This window comes from Pantherophis guttatus, chromosome 2, assembly GCF_059756535.1.
Source record: "Pantherophis guttatus breed Tessera chromosome 2, ASM5975653v1, whole genome shotgun sequence".
NCBI lineage: Eukaryota > Metazoa > Chordata > Lepidosauria > Squamata > Colubridae > Pantherophis > Pantherophis guttatus.
The window spans coordinates 206,731,352-206,755,053 of record NC_142064.1 but is presented as its reverse complement, the minus strand read 5'-3'; the positions used below and the strand labels follow the sequence as shown (position 1 = coordinate 206,755,053).

Here is a 23,702-nt window from a genome sequence, read left to right as displayed (position 1 = left end):
CATAATCTTTCCTAAAGTATAATAAGAATCTTTCACTTTGTGAGCTTTTTCCAAAAGGAGAGATTTAGCATAGCTAAGTATAGCATTTTTTCCTAATTAGTCTTGTTGCATATCCATGAATATGAATATTTGAATCTTAGGTTTGTATGTATACAAATATTAATTTCCTTACATACACTTCTTTCCATATAAGCACAGTTGTGTCAGAAAAAAGCAGAAAAATATTTTCTTATCTTTCTCTTTCCGGTTTTGCTATTAATGGCTGATGCTATTTTGGAAAATATTTTAAATATCAGATTACGGGTAGTCCTCACTTATGACCACAATAGAGCCCCAAATTTCTGTTGTTAAACAAGGCAGTTATTAACTGAGTTTTGTCTCATTTTACAACCTTTTTGCCACAGTTGTTAGGCGAATCACTGCAGTTGTTAAGTGAATCATGGTTGTTAAGCAAATCTGGCTTTCCGCAAATCTGGCTTTTTGACTTTGCTGGTTGGAAGCCAAAAGTTACAAATGATGATTACATGACCACAGGACATTGCAACTGTCATAAATACATGCTAGTTGCCAAGTAGATGAATTTAGAACCCATGACTGTGGGCAAAGGTTGTAAGTGTGAAAAATGTTCCTAAGTTTCTGTCTCTTTTTTTAATGCTGTTGTAACTTTGAACAGTCACTAAACAAATGTTATGTAATAGTTGGAGGGTGGGTGGGTGGGAAATATGCAATTCTTAAGACTGGAAATTGCCCTGTTGATGGATGGAATTTACAAATGAAAATCAATAATTTATTACTTAAAATATTGACAGGCATGTTTTATTTATTTCTCTATTTGTAGAGAAATTTATATTCTCTATTTATAAGAATGCCTAAGTCGTAATTTATGAATCTCAGCATTGTCTACCAATAGAAAACTAATACAAAAACCACAGCCATGCATAGATAGCTAAGACTAGAAATAACAAGCACTCCTTCGTACTAAAGTTTTTGATCAACTAATTTTTACCAGGGGCCAATATTTGGAACTGAATTAAGGTTTGAATAATAGTATTTCTTATCATACGGTATATTGAAAAATCATAACAATTTGGGAACTGTCAAAAAAAATTGGTTGCAGATGGTAAGAAAAGTCTCTAACCTGAACTTACGAATTTGTCCCTCAAGGTTGTAAATGCTTTCTGCCGAGAAGAAGACCCTAATATAAAAGGAAAAGTTTTGACTCGGTTACAGAACATTACTGAGCTACAGCGTACTCTGGAAAAATGCTTAGCAGGTAATCTTGCATGAAATAAAGGTGTAAGAAGTGGGTAGGCAGAAATAACGTCCAATGTACGCGGGTTGTTTTAGGGCAATAGAAAACTTAAACTCAAAAGAATAAATGTAAAAAAGGCAGGGAAAGAGTACTATTCTAATTTTCTTAGGGCTAGTTGATTGAATGTAAAATCCCTGTATAGGAAGTATATATTATAGATAGTATAGAAAGTATGTGTGTGTGTGTGTGTGTGTGTGTGTGTGTGTGTGTATGTATGTATATATATATATATATATATATATATATATATAATGATGATCCAGAGACATATGTTTTATATATTGCAAGTAGTTCTCTGGAAAAGGCGTAAGTAATTAATATTTTCAATCAGAATATCCTAATTTCCTTACAGAAATGCAATATATGTATAAGAGCTATGTATTATAATCCTTGCTTGTGACCACTCGTTAGACATCTGTTTAAAGTTGTGACATTGTTGAATGAGTGGTACTTACAAAGTACCCGCTGCTGCATCACCCCTTACAGTCATGTGATTGCAGTTCAGCTGTTTGGCAACTAGTTCTCATGACAGCTTCAGCACCCTGCATTCACATTATTGCTTTTTTGCAACCTTCCCTGCTGGCTTCCTACAAGCAAAGTCAATGAAGAAACTGGCAGGGAAGGTCGCCAGTTCACTCTGGTAAGTTTCCTCCTGGCCTCTGTTTAGTTGTGTGGCATGGCATACTGCTTCCCCAGCCTCCCTGCACTTCTGGCTTCCTTGCAGTTGCACAGCGCTCCACCCTGCTTCCCCTAGCCTTGCTATGCTCCTGCACAACCTGTGCCTGGCCTCCCCCGCTCCCCCATGGTACTCTCCCACAGCACCCCTGTGCTCCTCACATGGGCTCTTGTTGCTTCCCACTTAACCCATGCATCTTGGGGTTATGATGACAACTGGGATTGTTGTTATGTCATGCAGCCACATGACAGTTAAGGAAGGCAATCCATTCCAATTGCCATTGTAGCCCAGGGATTGCCTTTGCAGGTGTTCCTTGACTTAAAACCATTTGTTTGGCAGCTCTTTGAAGTTAGAAGGGCACTGAAAAAAGTAGCTTATGACAGGTCATCACACTTAGACCATTGGCGCATCCCCACAGTAATGTGATCAAAATTCAGGCACTTAGCAACTGGCATATTTACAATGGTTGCAGCATCCTGGGATCACGTAATTGCCATTTTCATCTTCCCAGCTGATTTCTAACAAGCAAAGTCAATAGGAGAAGGCAGATTCACTTAACAACCGCAGTTATTAATTTAAACATGGCAGAAGTCATAAAACCAGGCATAATTCACTTAACAACCACCTTGTTTAGCAATGGAAATTGTGGTCTCAATTGTGGTAATAAATCAAAGATTATCTGTATCAGAAACTTAATCAAGTTACTTGGATCGTTTTCCTCTGGTTTTTCAGCAAGCCCTGGATATGTTCCTCCTCTCGCTAACTTTGATTCTGAGACCTTGGAAGCTGCACCTGTCCTCAATACCATTTCTGTTATTAAAAAAAAGAACAAAGGTACCACATGCAATTCATTAAACTGTTGTTTTGGTTAAAATGTAAAAAATCAGAAAAACCTAATGGCTGAGCAAGAATTTTACTTAAATTCTTCTTGTATTAAAGATTTATTATACATTATTACAGTTTGTTAATAGCAGAAATACTAAATAATCTGCTTTAAGTGGCCAGTCAAGCTAATTTAATTTAATTTACTTTTGTTCTTGATGATTCAAAGTAGCTTCAGAAATATAATAAGAATCTCAATGCATTTCCCCCTCCCCCAAGTTGTATTTGTACACCTAACAAACTGCTCAACAAAATCATTTTTACGCGTCAGCAATTCATGAGACAGGATAGCTAGGGCAGTCGCACAGCAGCCAATTTTAAAATCTTCCCAGTGGCAACAAAGCTTTGTGCCCCTTCTGGCCTTTTAATTTTTTTTTCTTTCAGAGAGATTTAGAATCCAAGATGATACCCATAATAAGCAGTAGCAGGGACATGTGTCTAAAAAAATCAATATGCTTTTTCTAGCCCATGAGATTATTGTATAAAGTACTAGTTTATTCATATGGAGAAGGAACATGCCTACATGTGTGCAGAAACAATAAACATTGTCCATTGTCCATTGTCCATTTTATCGATTGTTTGGAATGAAGCCTGTCATTGCCTAAGTTCACTCAAAAGTTACATTCAGCAGACTTTATTTGAAACATGTGAAATCTGCTAAACTGATATGTGTTGATGCAAGGGATTAGACTTCAAATATAGTATAATATATCTTTCTCTTAGAGGTTTTCTATTTATTTTAATCAGCTGTGAAACTGGCTTTCCTTTGTTTTTGGAACCTTTTGCTTTTTTTTAGGACAAAAAAGACTAAAATCAGATAGCAGCAAAAACAGCTTTGGAGATAATTCACAAGTGGATGAGAACCTGGAAATAATTCAAGCTGATGCTGAAACAAGTCAACAAGAAAAATCTGTATGTGTCCTATTGAAAATACATTAAGTTTATAAACTTGGGATATTTTAGGTCTCTTTCTAGAAGTCTGAGGTAATTGTAATAATATCCATTATTGTTTTGTATCTTTTATGAAAATATAATAAGCCAGAAGATCTGCAAAAAGTTGTTCAAGAAACTTTTGTTGTACAAGCAAAGTAGAGTATTAGGATCTTTTCAGTTAATATTGAGATTGGATAGAAATGGGAGTAATATACTTTCAGATTCTTAGTAACCACTATGGTGATCATTTGCCTGAAGTTTTGAAACTGAATCATTACACATAGTTTAATCTTATTTATTCATTTGGATATGCACATATATAGATCATCCCAGTGATGAAAATCGAAGACTAGCTGAAAAGTTCTCAAAGTCTTTGATTTTTTTTTTCATTCAGTTCATTTGATCAGAACATCTTTAGTAATTATTAAAGAAACATTAGATTCTGCAGAGGGTGCAATTATATCTTTTTACCAGTGCTACAAAGTTAAAAAAGCAGAATTTGCACAACTGCATGCACACAGTATCAAGTGCCATTAAGAATCAATCCGAAATATGGTGCCACTTTTGCAGCTGATTGCCAGCTCTCAGTTTATATCATCTTCTTTTGAAGGGGTTTATATTCTTCTCTTTAGAGCTCTCCAGAAAAAGATCCTGGAACTCCTTTGATACAGCTGCAGAATTACAGTGCATACTTCCGTGAATTAGATTTGGAAGTTTTTACCATCCTTCATTGTGGACTGCTGACCAAATCTGTTTTGGACTCAGAGATGCACACAAAGGTAAATAGACTAGTATGATGGTGGATCTTTAACTTCAGGATGAAGAATCATGGGCAAAACAGTTTTCTGAGTTAAAATCAGTATTTCAGTTATAATCAAGCATTTATTTGTTTGTTTGTTTATTTAGCACATAGCATAGAGTACGTGGATAACAGTAGGGAAAATACATAAAAGGAACACAATACTATGGTACACATATGATGGAAATATGTAGTCAATTTTGTAAGGTATGAGGAATTCAATATATAAGTTATGGGTTATATTTTAAAATACGTTGGTTGATGAGAATGGAATAAGTTTCCATATATTAATATCTAGACCATTTATCCAATTAAGCACAGTATTTATTAGTTGGCAAAAATCTGCTTTTCCTCTTGTATAAGCCTCAAATGGCAGCCAGTCACTATACGATCCAGTGAGGAGCCCCACTGTCACATTCAAGGGAGGATACTCTCCCCCATTTAAACAGAGAACCTTGACAGATGCCCTGCAAGGAGCAAATCCTATTCAGAGTTTTCCAGCACTGGCAGGTGGCATCAAAACCCACTAATTTTTATGTCAGGTCAGATATATTTTTTTCCGGAATATGGACATTCAATAATCCAGTTTACTTTCCACTGGGATTTTACATCAGAGTTAACGTTATACAGTTGCTGTACAAGTATTGGTGTAAGGTTCTTGAATTTAAGCCTTCCAATTGATAAGTATTGCATATCAGAGTGCACAATCATAATCAAGTAAATTTAAGTATTAAGGAAAGTCATCTTGACTATAACACAGGGTATGTAGACACTATTCACAATAAGCATTAGGCATATCTTGTTAGAATGTTTTTGTACATATTCTTTCTATATACCAAGTTCTGTGCTGTAAACTTAGCTCTAATTCTGGATAGTGATACTCATCTACTGTACAAGTTTTTTCAGTGCCTGAGCTTTAGTGGCAATTTCTCTCTGAATTTTTAGAAGTAAGTCACTGACAAAGCAGCCAATCTTTCTTCACAGGAAGAAGAGTGGATGATACATTGAGACTATTTGCTGCATTTGTTGCCTGCAGCATTTTTTGCCTTTCATAAGAGAATTGCAAACACTTGTCCTTTTTCTCTTTAGCATTTTAAGAACTTTGTTCAGCTACCTGAAAAATCTAAATTCAGTATATGTATAGTATACTAAATATATGACTTACTATGATCACTGGAATTACACTGTATTCTTCCTTTAAAATACTAGACTCGTGAAGTAGTTCAGTTAGAGCCAACTGAGCTCCTGTTCCTTTTAGAAGATTTGTACCGGAAAATGGAACATATGTTAATACCAGCTCCTGCAAGAAGACCCCCTTTCTTAAAGGTATGCTTCATGTGAATAAGGCGTTGTAGCTTTAAGCAACAGAATCTTAAGAGATTCATTTAAAGAAGAACTTTGTTTAAATGAAACTGAGAGCCAGTTTGGTTTACTGGTTAAAACACCAGGTTAGAAACCAGGAGACTGAGTTCTTCTCTGGCCTTAAGCAAGAAAGCCAGCTGGATGACCTTGGGCCAGTCAATCTGTCTGTTTGTACGTCCCTCTCCCTCTCCCTTTCTTTTATATATGTTTGCAACCTTGAGTTTATATAAAAAATAATAAAGGCAAAATAAAAGTCTAATAAATATATTTTTATAAAGCATAAACAAACAATGATGAATTGGGACATCAGAGATATACTGGTTAAAATGAATAAAAAGCAAATCAAAATAAATGAAATTTTTGTTTCTTACATTGTAATTGTTGTTTCAAATTATTATATGCATTAGTGTACATTCATTTAATGCCTGCACTTTAATTTCCTCCTTAATTAACTGTTTTTATTAAACCATACTTGCTTTGAGTGTTTAGTTTAGTTTTAGTTTTATTAAAGTGTAAGCCATATTTGTTCTAAGTTGCTGCTCTTCCAACAAGATTCAGTGATCTGGTTGTTTTTGTACACAATGATATGCTCAACTTTGCAGCAGGGGTGAAATCCAGCAGGTTCTGACAGGTTCTGGAGAACTGGTAGCGGAAATTTTGAGTAGTTCGGAGAACCGGCAAATACCACCTCGTGAGGTGGGAATGGAGATTTTGCAATATCTTCCCCCAGCAGTAGGGAGGAAATGGAGATTTTGCAGTATCCTTTCCCTGCCACGCCCACCAAGCCACACGCAGAGAACCAGTAGTAAAAAAAATTGAATTTCACCACTGCTTTGCAGCAACTCTTTGCTGTATCAGATTCATATTTCAAACAACATTATGTTTGCTGAATGTCCACTGAGACAGACTTTGGAATCATAGGGTTGGGAAAAGTTATCTAGACTACCACGTCCAATATCCTGATCAGTGGTGGCTTCCAGATGAAACCACTCCCATATATCTAGCTTTCACTTTCAAAGCACAGGGCCCATCATTTTATTGGGTTTTTAGTTCCACTGTTGAACTAGTACACTAGGAAGTTTTTCTAATATTCAGTCACAATCACAATTTCCTGCGTTCTGGAACTAGAGAGTATAAATCTTGATCTTTCAGATACTGTAGATGCCAAGTGCTAGTTTTTTCAGTTATTTTTTCCCCAGTTATATACCCAATTTCTTTGATTTCTTCACAGAAAGTGTGATCAGGTTTCTAGCCCCCAATGGTCTGTGTTAAAAGTATGATTGCTGAGGGGAAAAAAGTCGTTTCAAAAGAAGAAACCTGTATTTTTTTTTACAGGGAAAAGGAAATAAAAATGCTGGATTTTCACATCTTTGCCAAAATACATCTCAAGAAGTGATTGAGTATGCTGCTGAACTTTTAAAGCCACTGTGCAATCATATAGAAAATATGCACAACTACTTCCAGGTTGGAACACAAATTATTTATCTATAATGGCATACAGTGTCTTCTTTACATCATATCTTAAGAAAAACCCACTACAGCCTTTTATGCAGTAATGTATTCTTTACTTAAGACGCTGATTACAGAGAACCATGGTGTGATTGATGGACCAGGCGTCAATATTCAGGAACATCAATTAATGTCATCCTGTTATCAGCGCTTATTGCAAATTTTTCACTTCCTGTTCGCTTGGTAAGTATATGGAATTACAAATATAAGGGTGAGAATAAATTAACATTTTATTATTGGCCTTTTATTTTCTTTATAGAATGTCATGAAACAGACCACCTATAGCAGGGGTCTCCAACCTTGGCAACTTTAAGCCTGCAGGACTTCAACTCCCAGAATTCCCTAGCCAGCTTTGCTGGGGAATTCTGGGAGTTGAAGTCCTGCAAGCTTAAAGTTGCCAAGGTTGGAGACCCCTGACCTATAGCACAAACTATGATGGGCCTTTTTCATACAGCAATGTCAATATTTTTATGACTGGCAGTGAGCAAACTGAGCTACCAGACTAATGTCTAGAGATCACACGCAAAGTGTCTTCAAACAAAAGACAAATCAAACTTAAGAAAATGCTTTTTGTTCTTGCTGTATTAACTATAGCAACAAATAATTGATGCTCTTTTTTTCCCCTTCCAGGAATGGATTTTCTCAGCATGAGAACCATGGCTTACTAAAAGCAAGTCTACATATCCTTGCATGCAGACTTAAGCCAGGAGATAGAGAGCTTCCTCTTGAGGACCTACTCAGGTACCAGAAAAGAGTCATGCAACTTCTCACAAAATGCGAAGGACTTGATAGGACTTAACATTTATCAATACTGTGTATCAGAGACCTAGAATTCACAAACATTTTTCTTTCATGCACTCTTCCAAAAGAAGCTAAAAGAAAAACAAGATCGCACTACGGGACTAATTATGAACAAGAAAAACTCAATGTAATGTTTAGGTCTAGCAAATTATATTTTCATTTTCTTTTTCTTCTGTATCCTGCAGTCACAGTTTCCAGTATTTACTGAATTTTCAGCAAAGCATTCCCAATATTTTCTGTGCATTGAGTCTTACCCAGCTTCTGCTTGTCATTGCTGAAAAATCTGTGGCCAATCCAAAAAGCAAAGAAATAGGTAACATATGGGATTTCCTTTTATTTCTATTGTACATCAATATTTTGGAAGGATTTATTTTGTATTTCTCAGAATTTTGTAACTGTAGCATCTATAATTCCAACAGAAGAAACATGATGTATGTGTTATGGACACTGCGGAAAATCATTCTTGATAATAGAGAGATGCAGTATAAATTCAATAAATGAATAAAATAATTTAATTGAAAATAGGTAAAGCTCAGTTTCCCTCCTTCATAATTGATGGGCCTAGTTGAAAAATAGATATAGCATGATAGGACTGCAAGTGTTGCTGAATTTTTAATACCTGAGATGTTTTGGGTTTATCATTGTCATAAAGACCTTAACTCAAAATTGTATTAAATTTAGCAAATATAATTTCTCTCAGAACAAATCTTAGTGAGCAGCCATATGTAGCATTCCTTCTTGTTCTTTGGCAGGTTCCATCACAAAAGGTTTTCTTTGCCAATCTTGGATGCAGCCGAGTGGAACTCGTCAGAAGGGCCCCCAATTTAATGATGCTCTCCATGCTTTGCTGACGTAAGACTGTTTTTCTTTTGGTGCTGTTGCGATTCACTTCTTTTCAAAGGCAACCCAACAAATAAGCAATTTCCTTAACCATGTTTAAAATACCTCATTGCCAATTGCACAGAATAAGCAGTATAAACTGCAGGATCTTTATTGCACCGTTTTCTAAATTTTCATCTGAAAAGCATGGCAATTTGATAAGATTTGATAATGTCATACTTTGTTATTATCAGCCAATACTATTTTTCAGCAAAGAACTAAAATGAGCCAAATGGCCTTTCTTTCTTAGGCCTCTATTTGTTAAAAAAAAGCCCTGCATTTTCTGGTTGGAAGGCAAAATAAATCTGAATTCCTTATGTCACTATGGTGCCAGAACTGAAAATTAGAACTCTGTTCCCTACAGTGCCATTTTTTTCTCATGACATACCACTGAATAAAAGAAATGTGAAAGGTTGCTAATACAGTTAACCCTCACTTAGCAACCATTCATTCAGTGACTCTTCAAAGTTCTGATGGCGCTGAATGAGTGGTACTTCTGATAGGTCCTTGAAGTTTTGGCTCTTACAGCATCCCTGCAATTGCATGATCACGATCTGGGTGCTTGGCAACCAGTTTGCACTTATGACAGTTGCAGCACCCTGAGATCATGCGATCACAATTTTCAACTTTTCCTGCTGGCTTCCCACAAGCAAAGTCAATGGAGAAGCCAGCAGAGAAGATCACAAGTGACTCCACTAAGTCCCTTAACTGGCATCAGCCACCCCCAACCCCACTACACTCATGCCATGCCTTTTTGGCTCTTGCACATACTCCCACCAGGCAGTTGTTGTCCCCACCATGCACTGCTGGCCACCGGTACACCCTCTCCCACCCAGCAGCAGTGAATGTGCTACTTACCTGCCTGCCAGCTGCTTTTGAGCCTCCTAGGACTTGCAATTTCCTGTTGGCTTCCCTACAGACTTTAGTTGTTGGAAGCTAGCAGGAAATTTATTTATTTATTTATGAGATTTATATGCTGCCCTATCTCCAGCTGGACTCAGGGCGGCTCACAACAGTAAAAAAACATCTAATGAAAAAGTTAAAAAGAAATTAAATCCAAATCTCATAATTTAACATTTAAAAGTGCAATTAAGACTAATAAGTTAAAAATTAAAACCCCATCAGTCCAGGCCAGCCAAACGAAACAGCCACGTTTTCAGGTCGCGACGGAAAGAGCGGAGGTCGGGGGCCACCCGGAGCTTCAGGGGCAGTTGATTCCAAAGGGTAGGTGCGCCCACAGAAAAAGCTCTCCCCCTGGGGATCGCCAGCCGACACTGTCTGGCCAATGGCACCCTAAGAAAGCCCTCTCTGTGGGAACGCACCGGGCGATGGGCAGCTGTTGCTGGCTGCAGATGGCCCTCCAAATATCCTGGGCCTAAGCCATATAGGGCCTTATAGATAATCACCAGCACCTTGAATCTCACTTGGAGGGCAACCGGCAACCAATGCAAGCCTTGCAAATTGCAAGGAGATCTTCATTAATCACTCATGAACCTTGCTTAATGACTGCAGTGGGGAATGCCAGATTTGTCACTAAGTGATGCAGTCATGTGACATCATACTTCACAACTGCGTTGCTTAGCAACAGAAATTATGGTCCAATTACCATTATTAAGCAAGGACTGTTTATAAATTATTCCCATAATTAGAAAAATGTTGAATGGATTGATTTCTAATAAATTAAAATTTTAATAGAATGCATGCTTATAATCATGTCTGCTGCTGAAATGAAAACCAGGTTTATGTTTTTCTGTATGTCAGATAAAACCTACTGTTGAAAAAAAGTTTAATGCAGTCTTTCAAAAGAAACACCTATAATTTTGTGAAAAATTGTTCTGTGCAGTATTTATATGGAATATACACATGATATCTTGAAGGAGATAGAAGACATTTCAAGCACTGGGGTTCCAGAACTGATTCGTTCTTCTAAAGATGGATACTCTTCCACTTACCCTACACTGACTAGGTAATAATTACACATTATTTGGCCAAAAACCTCTGTTTACTGTATGTCAGTTAAATATTCTTATTATGGTAAACCAGGCTCTAGGAAGTTTAAAGATGCCAGGTCTATTAAATTCCAAATTTTGGAATATAGATTATCTATTTAAGATGTATTGGTTTCACCTTTATAGAACTAAGAATATTTCCAGAAGATGTAAGACTTAGATGATCAAGCTATGGCAGCAGAATGGAACCATTTTATACTAGTGCATCATTGCAGGGCTAGTTGTGGTGTTTGATCTTACATTGGTTTCATATATTTAGTAGACATTCTGTAAGCAGTAGGAGTGCAAAGTTGGCTTACATAACTAAAAAAAAGTTAAAATATTTTAAGAAGACAAATTTTCAGAGACCAATTTGGGGAGAAATACTTGGTGTATAGTTCTCTTATCATAATAGTTGGGCACTTAGCAAGGTTGTTTACTTGTGAGTGACTGTGGCTCTGATTTATTCATCTTTCCTAAAATAAGTTGCTTCAAATTCACCATACATTTTGTGAGATCCTGTATGTGCACTGAGACTTTTCAGGCTTCTCACTTATTTTCTTAGGTCCTTGGATATCCTTTCCAAAAGTCAGCAGATTCACTACCATGACTTTTCTCATGTTTTAGATATACTAAACACTGCATATGCCAAGTTATTGAGCAATTTCAACAATATGCCATCATCATTCTTAACAATAAAGACAGCTGCCAATATATTTGTTAACCAACTTTATACAATAACTTAACTAAGTGCTTCTCCATTAGGTCACTTTGTTTTGTTTTGCTTCCTTGGTTTGGATTCAGTGTTCTTACTTTGAATGATAATACCCACATGATTTCATTTTTATTTTGGGCTGCTTTTTGTATTTTTTATAACAACTAGTTTGAGAGGGGTTTTTTTCTTCACTGGACAGTTCTCCAGAAAGAAATCTTGTTTGAAAGATAGATACTACATATGCATCAGAAAGTAGTAATGTCATAGTGGTGATGAATATATTTAATATTTCCTCACCCTTTTTTTAAACCAGACAAACTTTTCCCATTTTCTTCCGGGTGATGATGACTAAATTAGAGACTTCAATAAGAAGTTTATCCGCTGGAAAATCATCAGATTCAACTGAGGTAATGTGATGAACTAGAACTTAAGATTTCTAGCAGAATCTGCATTGTTATGAATATGCCATTATTCGGGGAAAGAATATGCATTCTTTTGGCATGTTTCATAGAGATTATTGAGGCAGAAAACACCCACATGAATTTTGAACAAGGAACATATGTAGCCTTAGTATTTGTGTATTGGCACACATAAAAACCGGGTTTTGACTTGGAAGTACTTGTTGGGAATTATAACACCCAATAGGTGGCATTGTTTAATTGATGGAACCTGGAATGCCCAACCCTGCCAGATTAAATTGGCCAGACAGCTACTATGGAATTCTTATCTGTGGCTACAACGCACAACAGTTGATTTTTCCAGGGATTTCTCAAGAGCTTAAACTCAATATTTCTTTCTCCCACCTTTCCAAATTAACGAATACTTGACATAAAAGCAGAATTTAAAAAGTGTTTAAAAATGTCAGCTGGGGTATGTTTCTATAACAACCATCTGTACATGGGAACAGCTGGTTTCTGTCTCCCCAGCCTCAAACATATATTTGTCTTTCTTCAGCAGTCTTCAATAAATAAAGATCACTGGATAGGAATCAGATGATAGTTCTGCCCAACTATATGTTTTTGTACATGAAAAAGTGGGATGGCAGGAAATACGACTTGGAGTCCTGCCTATATTATGATTTCTACATGGCTGTAGAATTTGGAATTAACAAATTGTTACGGTAAAATCTCAGTAAAGCCGTTTGCAGGGGAGGGTACGTTGCTCTCCAATGCCTTTTAAAATCAGACTTCCTGACAATTTACATTGCATGTGTATGGGAAGGGTTTTTTTCCCCCCAGGTTTTACTGTTGAAAATGGTTTTACCTGAGCAAATACTTGTATCAAACTCAGAGGCAAGGAAGCATGAAAGCCCACAAAATTTCTTTTCTGATGCCTTTTACAGATTGTTTATATTTTATATAGAACTTGTTAAAAGCTAAAACTGCACAAGAAGTCTGTATAGGTTTTAGCATTAAATTTGAGTTATTTTATGCTTCAACACCATTCACACCTGCTTATTGTAATCCTATTATTCCAGGCTAGGTATGTCCACATTTGCAGCCTTAAATATATTAACACACGTTTGCGTATTAGTAGGTTCTATGGATCACAAAGGAGTTGTTAACAAGAATAGAGTTAATAAGAATAGAAGATTATATTTGTAATCTAAAATTTTGATCCTGGCGGGGAGGGGACGACAAATCGGGATTTGATGAGAAAATTATCAACTTTCTTTAATTAAGAAAAAATAAGAAAGTGAATGTAGTCTTGCAATAGGAACATGAAATTTAAAAAATGCATCCATATGAAACTGAGATGAAAGTTAGTATTTCCATAAATGGGTCAAGTTCAATATATTGAAATCCTTTCTGTCTTAAACAGTTACATGATGATGCCCAAATAATGTCATTTATCCATTCCATAGATCCAATTAGAGAAGTTGTTACACTGGAACCTGGCTGTACGTGATTTCCACATCCTTGTTAATTTGGTCAAGGTGGGTAACATTCACATTAGTGTTTCTTGTATATGAAATCATGATGGCATTTTGTCTTTTGATACAGATTACTCAGATATAAATATTTTAAATTTACTATTAATTTTATATACCACCCATCTCTAGGTGGCTATACAGTGACTTGATTTTGTGGACCTGGTGAACTGTGTTGAAACTTTCTTTTTATCCTGAATACTTACTCTTACAAGAAGTATTCTGACGTATCTTGTTTTAGCAAGGCAGATCATGTACAGAATGAACATAGGTCTTGCAAGATTTAGATGTTGTAAGATATTTTTACCAGATGCATTTATATATTCATTGGAATATGTGTGAGTGAACGCCCTCTGTGATATGAATGTGATTATCCTGGAAGGATCATATTGCTGACTTTCAGGTTAGACAACTGGAGTTATCTAGTTCGCATATCATATCTTTAAGACTATCCATGTTCTTTGCCTTTTAAAAATTCCCATTATTTTAAAAATCTATTTCTATTGAAGTAGTCATTATTTTCTTTCTTTACTATTGTCTAAGAAGCATAACATCCCCAATTTTGAAGAAACATTTGGCTTCCTTCCTTCCTTCCTTCCCCACCTCCCTCCCTCCCTCCCTTCCTTCTGCCACCATTATTAATATATCACATGCACATATTTGTTTGCATAGGGGGATATTTACAGTTTTGGTATCTGTTTGGCAGCCTTTCTCATGTTACAATGGGGATTGCATTTTCAAATAACATTTAGGGTAAACAAAAATTCTTTTATGCTATGCTGTAGTTTGTTAGGGTGACTTTTAGTATGATAATATGATTATATACCGATAGTATGGGTAAACCCATTTCATGTTTAATTTGAGTAGTTATGAGTGTTCTCAGCTGTTATTTGATAGGCTATTCAGTTGTTTTTATTGTTTTGCTCTGTTTTAATTGTTAGCTGCCCAGAATCATGTATGTGACATGGGCAGCTTATTAAATAAACAGACATCTGTCTTTCACGTAAATGCTGTAGTATCAATGTGATATTTAGGAAGGAATGTGGTGATATGTACTATTCATGTTCTGCAGCAGTAGTTGTATGTTTAACTAGCGCTATATTTTATTATAGATAATTTATTTTTATTTATTTTATTTATTATTAGATTTCTATACCGCCCTACTCCCGAAGGACTCAGGGCGGTGCACAGCCAAACAATAAAAACACATACATACAAAATTTAAAAATAGAATCAAATCAAATTAAATAATTTTGGGCCCGACAAATTTAAAACCCCAAACTTTTAAAACCAATTTAAAATTGAATATATAAAATACTAAAAGATATTTAAAATTTTAAAAATCTTTATAAAAGAGGGGGAAAATTAGGCCAGGCCGGCCTGGTGAAATATTAAGGTCTTTAAGGTGCGGCGGAAGGTGCGCAGACCCGGGATCCTCCGTATCTCTGGGGGGAGCTCGTTCCAGATAGTAGGTGCCCCCACAGAGAAGGCTCTCCCCCGGGGGCCGCCAGTCGGCATTGTTTGGCTGACGGCACCCGGAGGAGCCCCTCTCTATGGGAGCGTACCGGCCGGTGGGAGGCTATTGGTGGTAGTAGGCGGTCCCACAAGTACCCAGGTCCTAAGCCATGGAGCGCTTTAAAGGTGGTAACCAGAACCTTGAAGCGTACCCGTAAGACCACCGGGAGCCAGTGCAGCTCGCGCAGGAGGGGTGTTACATGGGAACGCCATGTCGCTCCCATTATTTTAATATATTATATTTTAAAAGGACCTTTTTCCCCTTTCTCCAAACAGGTATTTGACAGTCGCCCTGTACTCAGTGTTTGCTTGAAGGTAAGTGAGAATCATGTGATAAGAGACACGAAGTTCAGGAAATTTTAAACTATTATATCAGCTTCCTCCCATATACATCTGCTCTATGTAGAGATGTTTGGTATAACCTTTCAGAGCAACCTATTTCCAAAGAGAAAGTGGACTTCAGAGGTAGAGGATCATAGCTACTGTTGAGAGGAAAGCATTGTGACTCTACCTTCTGGTCTGCTTGTTTCTGGTTTGATTGTCATGCACTATTTTCATTGGTGGATGGTGTACACATAAATCGTTCGCTGTTCACCGCCCTGAGTCCCTTAGGAATAGGGCGGTATATAAATTTAATAAATAAATAAATAAATAAATAAATGCATATTTTAAGTGACATATATTTCAGATGGCTTACAACCTAATATGGTTTTCTTAGGTAAATATTGTCTAATTTTGCCATTCCTCAAAATGAACTCTTCAGTGCTGAAAAGCTGCAGCCAGTTTAGTACTTCCCAAAGCTTCTATTCTAAGGAGTCCATTTGACTCTATACCTTATTCCTATCAATACAGATAGTCCTCATTTAGTGACTGCAATTGATTTTGGTGACTCGATGATTAAGTGAACCATTTGATAATTGAAAATCAGATGACCGTGACTGTGCTTAGGACTTTACTTAAGTTTTCCTTAGGAGCAAAAACAAAAGCCTTTTGTGTGAAATTGATTAGAGTTTTCCCAGTTTCAAACAGTTGGCATTCTAATCAGCAAATTATGGTCACAGAAATGTATTTGTTGCCATTAACACTATTTAGGGACCTTTTTAGCACTGGAGAAAAGAGCTTAGGAAGAGATTGTTTAGACAATCTCTGCCCTCTTTGAGGGGTGGAAAAAGAAAGAACCAGGGGCAGGCACAGGGTAACACGATGCTCTAATGGCAAACTTGTGACTTGGAGAAAGATGTTCAGAAGGTTATAAATGCGGACATTGGTCACAAAGTTATTTTTTTATCACATAATTGCAAATAGCTACTGTCTAAGGCAGTCAATAAATGAGGACTTTCATATTTATTATGAAAAAGAGGGGGGGAACACAGAGTATTTAATGATAGATGCTGATTATATGAACTTTGGGTTACATGTACAAGGAGTTTGCATATCACTGTTTGAAACTACTGCCCAGCACCTGAACCTATTCACACAACTCGAAACCATCTATACCAGTGATGGCTAACCTTTTTGCCATCGCGTGCCAGGAGAGGGGTGGGTGGGGGCGGGTCGCGCGCGCACGTGCCCACGCGCATGTGTGCGCAACCCCCTCCCCTCCCCCCCTGCTCCTGGCACATGATAGCCTGGTAGGCCCGTTTTTCTTTCTTACCTGGTTCCAGATCCTCTCTGTGTATCTGGGAACGGTGAAAACAGCCTTTCCCACTCCCTTGGAGGCCCTACGGAGCCTGAAAAGGCCCATTTCCCAACTCCCGGTGGGACAGGAAGTGACATTTCTTGCTGTCCCCAGCCTCCAGAACCTCTCTAGGAGTCTCTAGGAGCCTCTAGGAGCCTCTCTAGGAGTCTCTGGAGGCTGGGGACAGGAAAAAACGTCACTTCCTGTCCCATCGGGAGTGGGGAAATGGGCCCTTTGAGCCTCCGTAGGGCCTCCAAAGAAGTGGGAAATGCTGTTTTCGCCGTTCCCAGATACACAGAGAGGATCTGGAGCCAGGTAAGAAAAAAAAACGGGCCTCCCCCCCCCCCCCCAGGGCCTCCAGAGGCAGGAAACAGCCTGTTTCCCTACTTCTGGTGGGCCCAGAAGGCCCGAAAATCAGCTGGCCGGCGCACACATGCACCCCAGAGCTGAGCTGGCGTGCCCACTAATATGGCTCCGCGTGCCACCTGTGGCACACGTGCCATAGGTTCGCCATCACGGATCTATACCATCTGATTGCACAAAGATTGAAAGATAGAAAACTGCTGACTACAGTGTAAATTTTGGGTGGGCTTTAATAAACCTCTTCTGTCAGCAAAATGAAAGGATAAAATGATGGCCCATTTGCTTTTGCTGATTTGTGGACATTGAAAATCTCCTCCAGAAGGTAGAGGAGGATATTAGTAGGTATGTGGGAGGGAAGAGAAGGCAAAATTCTGATTATATAAGTGGACTTCTATTTACATTACAATGGTTTGCAACCTAAATATCTAGTTTCTGTGTCAGTCTGTAAAGGGAGTAATTAGTTGGAATGATGAGAAGGTCTGGAAGCGACACTAGGAAACTCTAATACAATTCTCTGCATCTCAGAAAAATTGTATTTTCCAACGTTGCTAGTACACATCTTGGATTTGCTGATAAAGAGTTCATTTAAATAAATTTAATGATGATAACCAACTTAATAAAAAATTAGATCATTTAAAATTTAAGAAAGCATAGTGAATGTTTGAATGTTGTGACTTGTGACTCAAGGTTAAAACATTCACCCTTGTTTGGGAGAATTGGCCACATTTGCTGACATTTTGTGTGTTTTTGTTTACCCAGTACGGTCGTCTGTTTATAGAGACATTTTTGAAGTCTGGTATGCCTCTCTTGGACTACAGTTTTAAAAAGCACAGGGTAAGGTGTTAGGGATGGGGCTGTTCCTTGATTGACTCTGTGTTTTAAACTGCTCATATCTGTTCTTTTCAAGTCTGTAATGCAATGACCTATTGCAGAAAAAATGTGGAGACATTAGCATAATTGAGTAACTATAAAACTGATTGGTAAGAACTTTGAAACAATTTTTCTTGAAAATCTGGCAATTCTCAAAACAAAGATAGGTTGTTAGGTAATATTTTATTAAATGAGTGCTGCATCCTGGGTTTTTACATGTACATATTAGTTATTTCAGATATTTCCAATACCAAATTGTGTGTGTGTGTGTGTGTATAGATAGATAGATAGATAGATAGATAGATAGATAGATAGATAGATAGATAGTTGACTTTTGTTAGCCACCAGCATTGAGTGCAAATGGGCAGCTATAGAAACTGAAACTATAAAATAAATACGTTCTTTTAAAAGAACCAGTTTGGTGCAGTGATAAAGGCATGGGGCTAGATAGGAAAACTAGGAGTTCTAGTTCTGCCTTACAAACAAAGCCAGCTCAGTGATCTTGGGTCAGTTACTCTCTCAACCCTAAGAAAGAGGCAAGGGCAAACGACTTCCAAAAAGCTTGCCAAGAAAAATGCAGAGACTAGTCCAGTCAGTTGCCAGGAGTCAAAAATTGTCTCAAATGTGTACATAATGCATGCGTGTGTGTGCACACACACACACAGCTGACTTACAGCTGAGTTTTTAAAAAGAAAAAGATGACCACAAGTTGACCTTAACTATTGAATTCACTGCTCGTTTGCCACTGCTGTTTTTTTAAAAACAAGGATGATTGATGACGCTTTATTCTCTTTTATTTTTTGGTATTTTTTTGCCATTTTTAACTATTGTAAATTGCCCAGAGTTGCTGGGACCAGATGGCACATAAATTTAATAAATTATTATGTTCCCAACATGGATTTTTCACCCATGTGAAATCATAGCTTCAGTTCTTTAGCTGGTGTTAGCCTTCCTTCATATCAAGTTCTTTCTAAGAACCTAGGACGTCATAATGTATCAGCATAGTACATGTGTGGAATGCAAGAAGTGTGGTCATTTGTAATTGACAGATGGAAATTTTGTCAATGCACAGTTGACAAAGTGCCACCCAAGGTTTTTTTTAATATGGCACCTATGTGCCAATAACCATTGGAACCACCATGGCAGGTTTACGCTATAATCTTTCAACTTGAGTTTTCAGATCTTCATATTTTGACCTTCTCCATTTTTTTTGCCTTCTATTCTACTATCCCCTGGTATTGCTACATGAATTATTATTATTGGTAGTGTTTTTTCTTTACTTCAAGGTCCAGTTTATTTGCTGGAGGTCTCTTATGAAAGTACTAAGCAAACTCAACCCATATTAATTTAATGACATGCCTGCCTGTAGTGTCATGTGTGTTGTGAAGTGGTTCTCAATGCTTCAGTATGTTTTATTCAATGGATATGCTAAACCATAAACTATGATTTGCAAATCTCAGTAACTCAAACCATATGCCACAAATATACTTCTGTATAAAACAAGATTTCAAATAGGTGGCCATTTTGTACAAGTTTCCAGATGGATTTCTTTGGGTTGCAGGAGGATGTGCAGAGTTTGTTGAAAACCTTGCAACTGAGCACCAGACAACTTCATCATATTTGTGGGCACTCCAAGGTAAAGAAAACTACAACTACAGTGCTAGTGAACTCTTGTTACTTTAGTTTCTCTATTTCTAGCAAGTTAGCACACTCTTAGTATTTTATTCATCCTTTGTAATGGAGCAGTGAAAAAATATTGTTTGGAAATGCCCAGTTCCTGGTCATGTATAATATTGAGAATAAGGGTAAGATTGCTTAGGCTAATATGCTGTAAAACTGTGGTTTATCTGCATCTTAATCTTCCTGGTTCTGTTATTATAAGTATTTTATTATAATATAAATATTGTGATTTTTAAAAAATTCTCTAATTAGCAATAGGGAAAGCATTCCTCCAAGAAAAATGCAAACGGCACTAAGGAGATATGTCAAAGGCCATCTAGTGCATTCATAAAGTATAATATTAATTTGTGCAATAAAGAATCGGAAGAATATACAGTAAATAGTTCTTTCTTGGTTTGCATTTCTTACACATATAGATTCATCAAGACACAGGTCTCACCAGTCATGTACCTCTCCTAAAGAAGTCGCTCGAGCTATTTGTTTACCGAGTGAAAGCAATGCTGGCTCTCAATCATTGTCAGGAGGCTTTCTGGGTGGGCATCCTCAAAAATAGGGACTTGCAGGTAAGTGTGTGTGTCTCATGAATGGCTCGTTAATTCAGTTTCACCCATGTTCATTGGCCATTATTATTTGGAAAAACTTGAAAATTAATTAGAATAGATTTTTTTATTTATTATTGGATCTGATGCATATGATATGGAATTAAGCTTCAGAGAATCATTGAAATGTGTAAAATGTTGTTGCTTATAGCAGATGACATTAAAATGAATTTACTGAGCAAGCTTTGGTATATAGAAGAAATGCTATAGTTTTCAAAAGATGACGAATCACTATAGAGAAATATAATTCTTACACTAACCTGGGGTCTCCATAGAAGGGACAGAAAATATCATTCCATCTTTCTTTCTTCTTCTCTGGCTTGTTTGTTCAGAAAACAGTGGTTCAGTTGCTACAATTTGAATAATTGATCCTTTTTCCATGGGGATGATCTGAAGTTGCTTCTGTCTTCCAGTAAAAATATTTTTCAGAAAAGAATCCATTGAAAGAGCAAATTCAAAAGAGAAGGTTTTTTTTTGAGGGTGGTGAAAGTACACAAATGTAACTATTGATCTTAGTGATAGGCAGGTACCATTAGTAGAATATAGCTCAAATATTTACTAAAAATGTTTTCAACTTTCCAATATAATACCTAGATCAGAATTCAACTTTTGGAACCAGTAGAAATATGGACACTTTCACAAAGTGCCTGTGATGTTGAGTGTGGCCAATCACAAATCTCCCACTCTTTTGCCTCTCAGGATCCTCTCTATCTCATCTTACTCTTCTCTCTCTCTTTTTTTTTCTTGGCAGTTTGCCACTATTTCATTTTTTAAAAATGTGCCTGTGGTCTTCAAATAACAAGAGTCTCCTGCCCAAGAGGTGTTTGGCCCATTACATAATGCAAATGAGAGAAAGAAGTGTAGATATTGTACAATAAGTTTACACAGGGCAGCTTTGATTCATATACCATGTTTTCTCAAAAATAAGACCCTGCCTTATATTTTTTTTGAACCCCGAAATAAGTATTTGACCTTATTTTCGAGGAGGTCTTATTATTTTGGGTGCGTGGAGCAAGATGGGGGTCCTCTTGCCATCTTACCTGATTTTCAGCTCTGTCTCCCTAACCCTAACCAGAGGAAATGGTGGGGATCGGCTGCGCATGCAGTTAAATATTTTCAGGGAGGGCTTATTTTCAGGGGATGGGCCTTATTTTAGTGCATGTACTCAAAAGCCCTATTGGGCTTATTATCTGGGGAGGTTTTATTTTCGGGAAAACAGGGTAGGTAGTCTTCAACTTAGAACAGTTTGTTTAGTGACTGTTTAAAGTTACAACACACTGAAAAAAGTGACATGACCATTTTTCACACTTATGATTTGCAGTATCCCCATGGTCACATGATAAAAATCCAGATGCTTGGCAACTGACTCATATTAATGATGGTTGTATTGTCTTGGGGGGTCATGTGATCAACTTTTGCGACCTTCTGACAAGTAAAGAGTCGCTGTGAGCAAATGAGTGGCTATATAAATTTTCTAAATAAATAAAAAGTCAATGGGGAATCCAGATTCACTTAATAACTGTGCGACTAACTTAACAACAGAGATTTTCCTTCTCTTTCTCTGCCTGCTGTTCAATTCTCCTTTTAGTGATTTTCAAGATCATGATTGCCTGCCACAGCCACAGAGGAAATAGGCATGGGAACTGATTTTCCTTTTTCACCATAGAGACCTTGTCTGATAAAGATGTTGAGCAATTAATTTCTCTGCATTGCAGTTAACATCTTGAAACTTCTCAGATATAAAAGCCATTGGCCTGAAGACAAATTATAAAATAGCCTCAGTTCATCAGTGAACTAACATTGATAAATTTCTATGAACTAACTTCCAATTCATTGCTAGGAAAATGTCAGCCATATTCACTGTGTCCATTAGCATGCTCTGGGATTCATTTCACCAATATACAGCATAACCCACACAATATGGTACTCCAATTCCTTGATTATCAATTACTGTATTCCCCTTGAATTGTACATTATAGGAATGGATTTTGATTTATTCAGGTTGAAAGGCAGGGCAGCCTATACTCAAGCCCTATTCACATTGTTACAGAGATTCCGGTATTCTTTTCAGAACCACATCATACTCATTTAATCTGTTCTAGGGAGAAGAGATCCTTTCACAAGCATCACAAGTAACCGAAGCAGAAGAGACAGAAGAGACAGAGATGCCCACACACTCTCGAACAGATCGTGGAGAGGTATTCATGTCCATCTAGAGGCAGATTGCTTGCTTATGGCGATGGCTCTATACTTTGCTTTTGAAAAAGACCAGAACTATTTTTCCCCAGAGAGATGCTGGCTCTAGAGGTAGTAGGCAATATAAGGAAAATAATTATACAAGGATACGTAAGATATTACAAACTATTCTTTCTTAAATTTATGAAAAATTGCAACAATGCTGCCCTGTTTTAAAAAGTAACAAGCATGAAAGTGCAATTGAATTCCAGTTCTCTCCTGTTTTAGTTAGGTTACTTCTGCTAAATATACTTTGTCAGAATTGTTAATCTATAAAAGCACAGAACTACTAAAAATCTGACCATTGACATTTTAGCAACATTTTTTTTCTGAGTTAGACTTTTACAATTTACACTTCTTATTCAAACAGGTATTGACATGTTTTATTCTCTGACATTTCATAAGGTAGTGCTGAGCGATTGATTGATTTAAGCTCAAATTATTTTGAAAGGATTACTCAATTTTTCCACTTAGAAGATGGGGAAAAAGGGACTGGTTCACCTTTATATGAATCAAATCTTTTATTTCATTTACAGATATAAGACCAATCCTAATAATATGGCTACACAATTGCAATTCCACTTCTAAGTTATGCTGCAAACATAATTATTTTATTGCTTGGAGATTCCTTTTACATCAGTTTCCATTGGTCTAATTTTAAAATATAAGTAAAACACCCACTTCATTGAAATGTAAAGAATTAAGATTAAGCATGCCAACTAGTCTGTTCGTCTAGGAATGGAGAATTTATATTTTGTATTCCCCAGTTGTTTACACATTTGGCATTTTCTCTTCAGGAAAAGGAAGATTCAGAGACTGAAGATACAGTGGATACCAATGATAGTGATGAAGACAGCTCTGATTAGAATATGCTATAATTCTGGGTGAAACTTTTTGGTTTTGATTATTGGAATGTATATCTCAAGAAGTTTATAATTTTTATCCAGACAATATTAAAATAAATTGGATGAGCCAA

The 23,702-nt window shown here is 36.9% G+C and overlaps 1 protein-coding gene across 4 annotated transcripts in view; it reads left to right on the top strand.

Moving 5' to 3' along the window:
- Positions 1-23,702, top strand: part of FANCD2 (FA complementation group D2) — a 44,361-nt gene extending 20,659 nt beyond the window's left edge. For 2 of the 4 annotated variants that reach the window (XM_034441063.3, XM_034441054.3), the window contains exons 26-44: positions 1,165-1,273; positions 2,721-2,822; positions 3,667-3,782; positions 4,436-4,582; positions 5,812-5,928; positions 7,300-7,428; positions 7,538-7,656; positions 8,104-8,214; positions 8,460-8,587; positions 9,027-9,126; positions 10,997-11,119; positions 12,170-12,263; positions 13,721-13,792; positions 15,578-15,616; positions 18,102-18,176; positions 19,774-19,848; positions 20,309-20,455; positions 22,594-22,689; positions 23,524-23,702. In XM_034441063.3, coding sequence (XP_034296954.2) covers positions 1,165-1,273; positions 2,721-2,822; positions 3,667-3,782; positions 4,436-4,582; positions 5,812-5,928; positions 7,300-7,428; positions 7,538-7,656; positions 8,104-8,214; positions 8,460-8,587; positions 9,027-9,126; positions 10,997-11,119; positions 12,170-12,263; positions 13,721-13,792; positions 15,578-15,616; positions 18,102-18,176; positions 19,774-19,848; positions 20,309-20,455; positions 22,594-22,689; positions 23,524-23,592 — 1,968 coding nt within the window. In that variant the 3' untranslated portion in view covers positions 23,593-23,702. Of the gene's footprint in view, positions 1-1,164; positions 1,274-2,720; positions 2,823-3,666; positions 3,783-4,435; positions 4,583-5,811; positions 5,929-7,299; positions 7,429-7,537; positions 7,657-8,103; positions 8,215-8,459; positions 8,588-9,026; positions 9,127-10,996; positions 11,120-12,169; positions 12,264-13,720; positions 13,793-15,577; positions 15,617-18,101; positions 18,177-19,773; positions 19,849-20,308; positions 20,492-22,593; positions 22,690-23,523 lie in introns of those variants that run through there. The other 2 variants (XM_087887665.1, XM_087887666.1) reach the window with 2 other exon arrangements.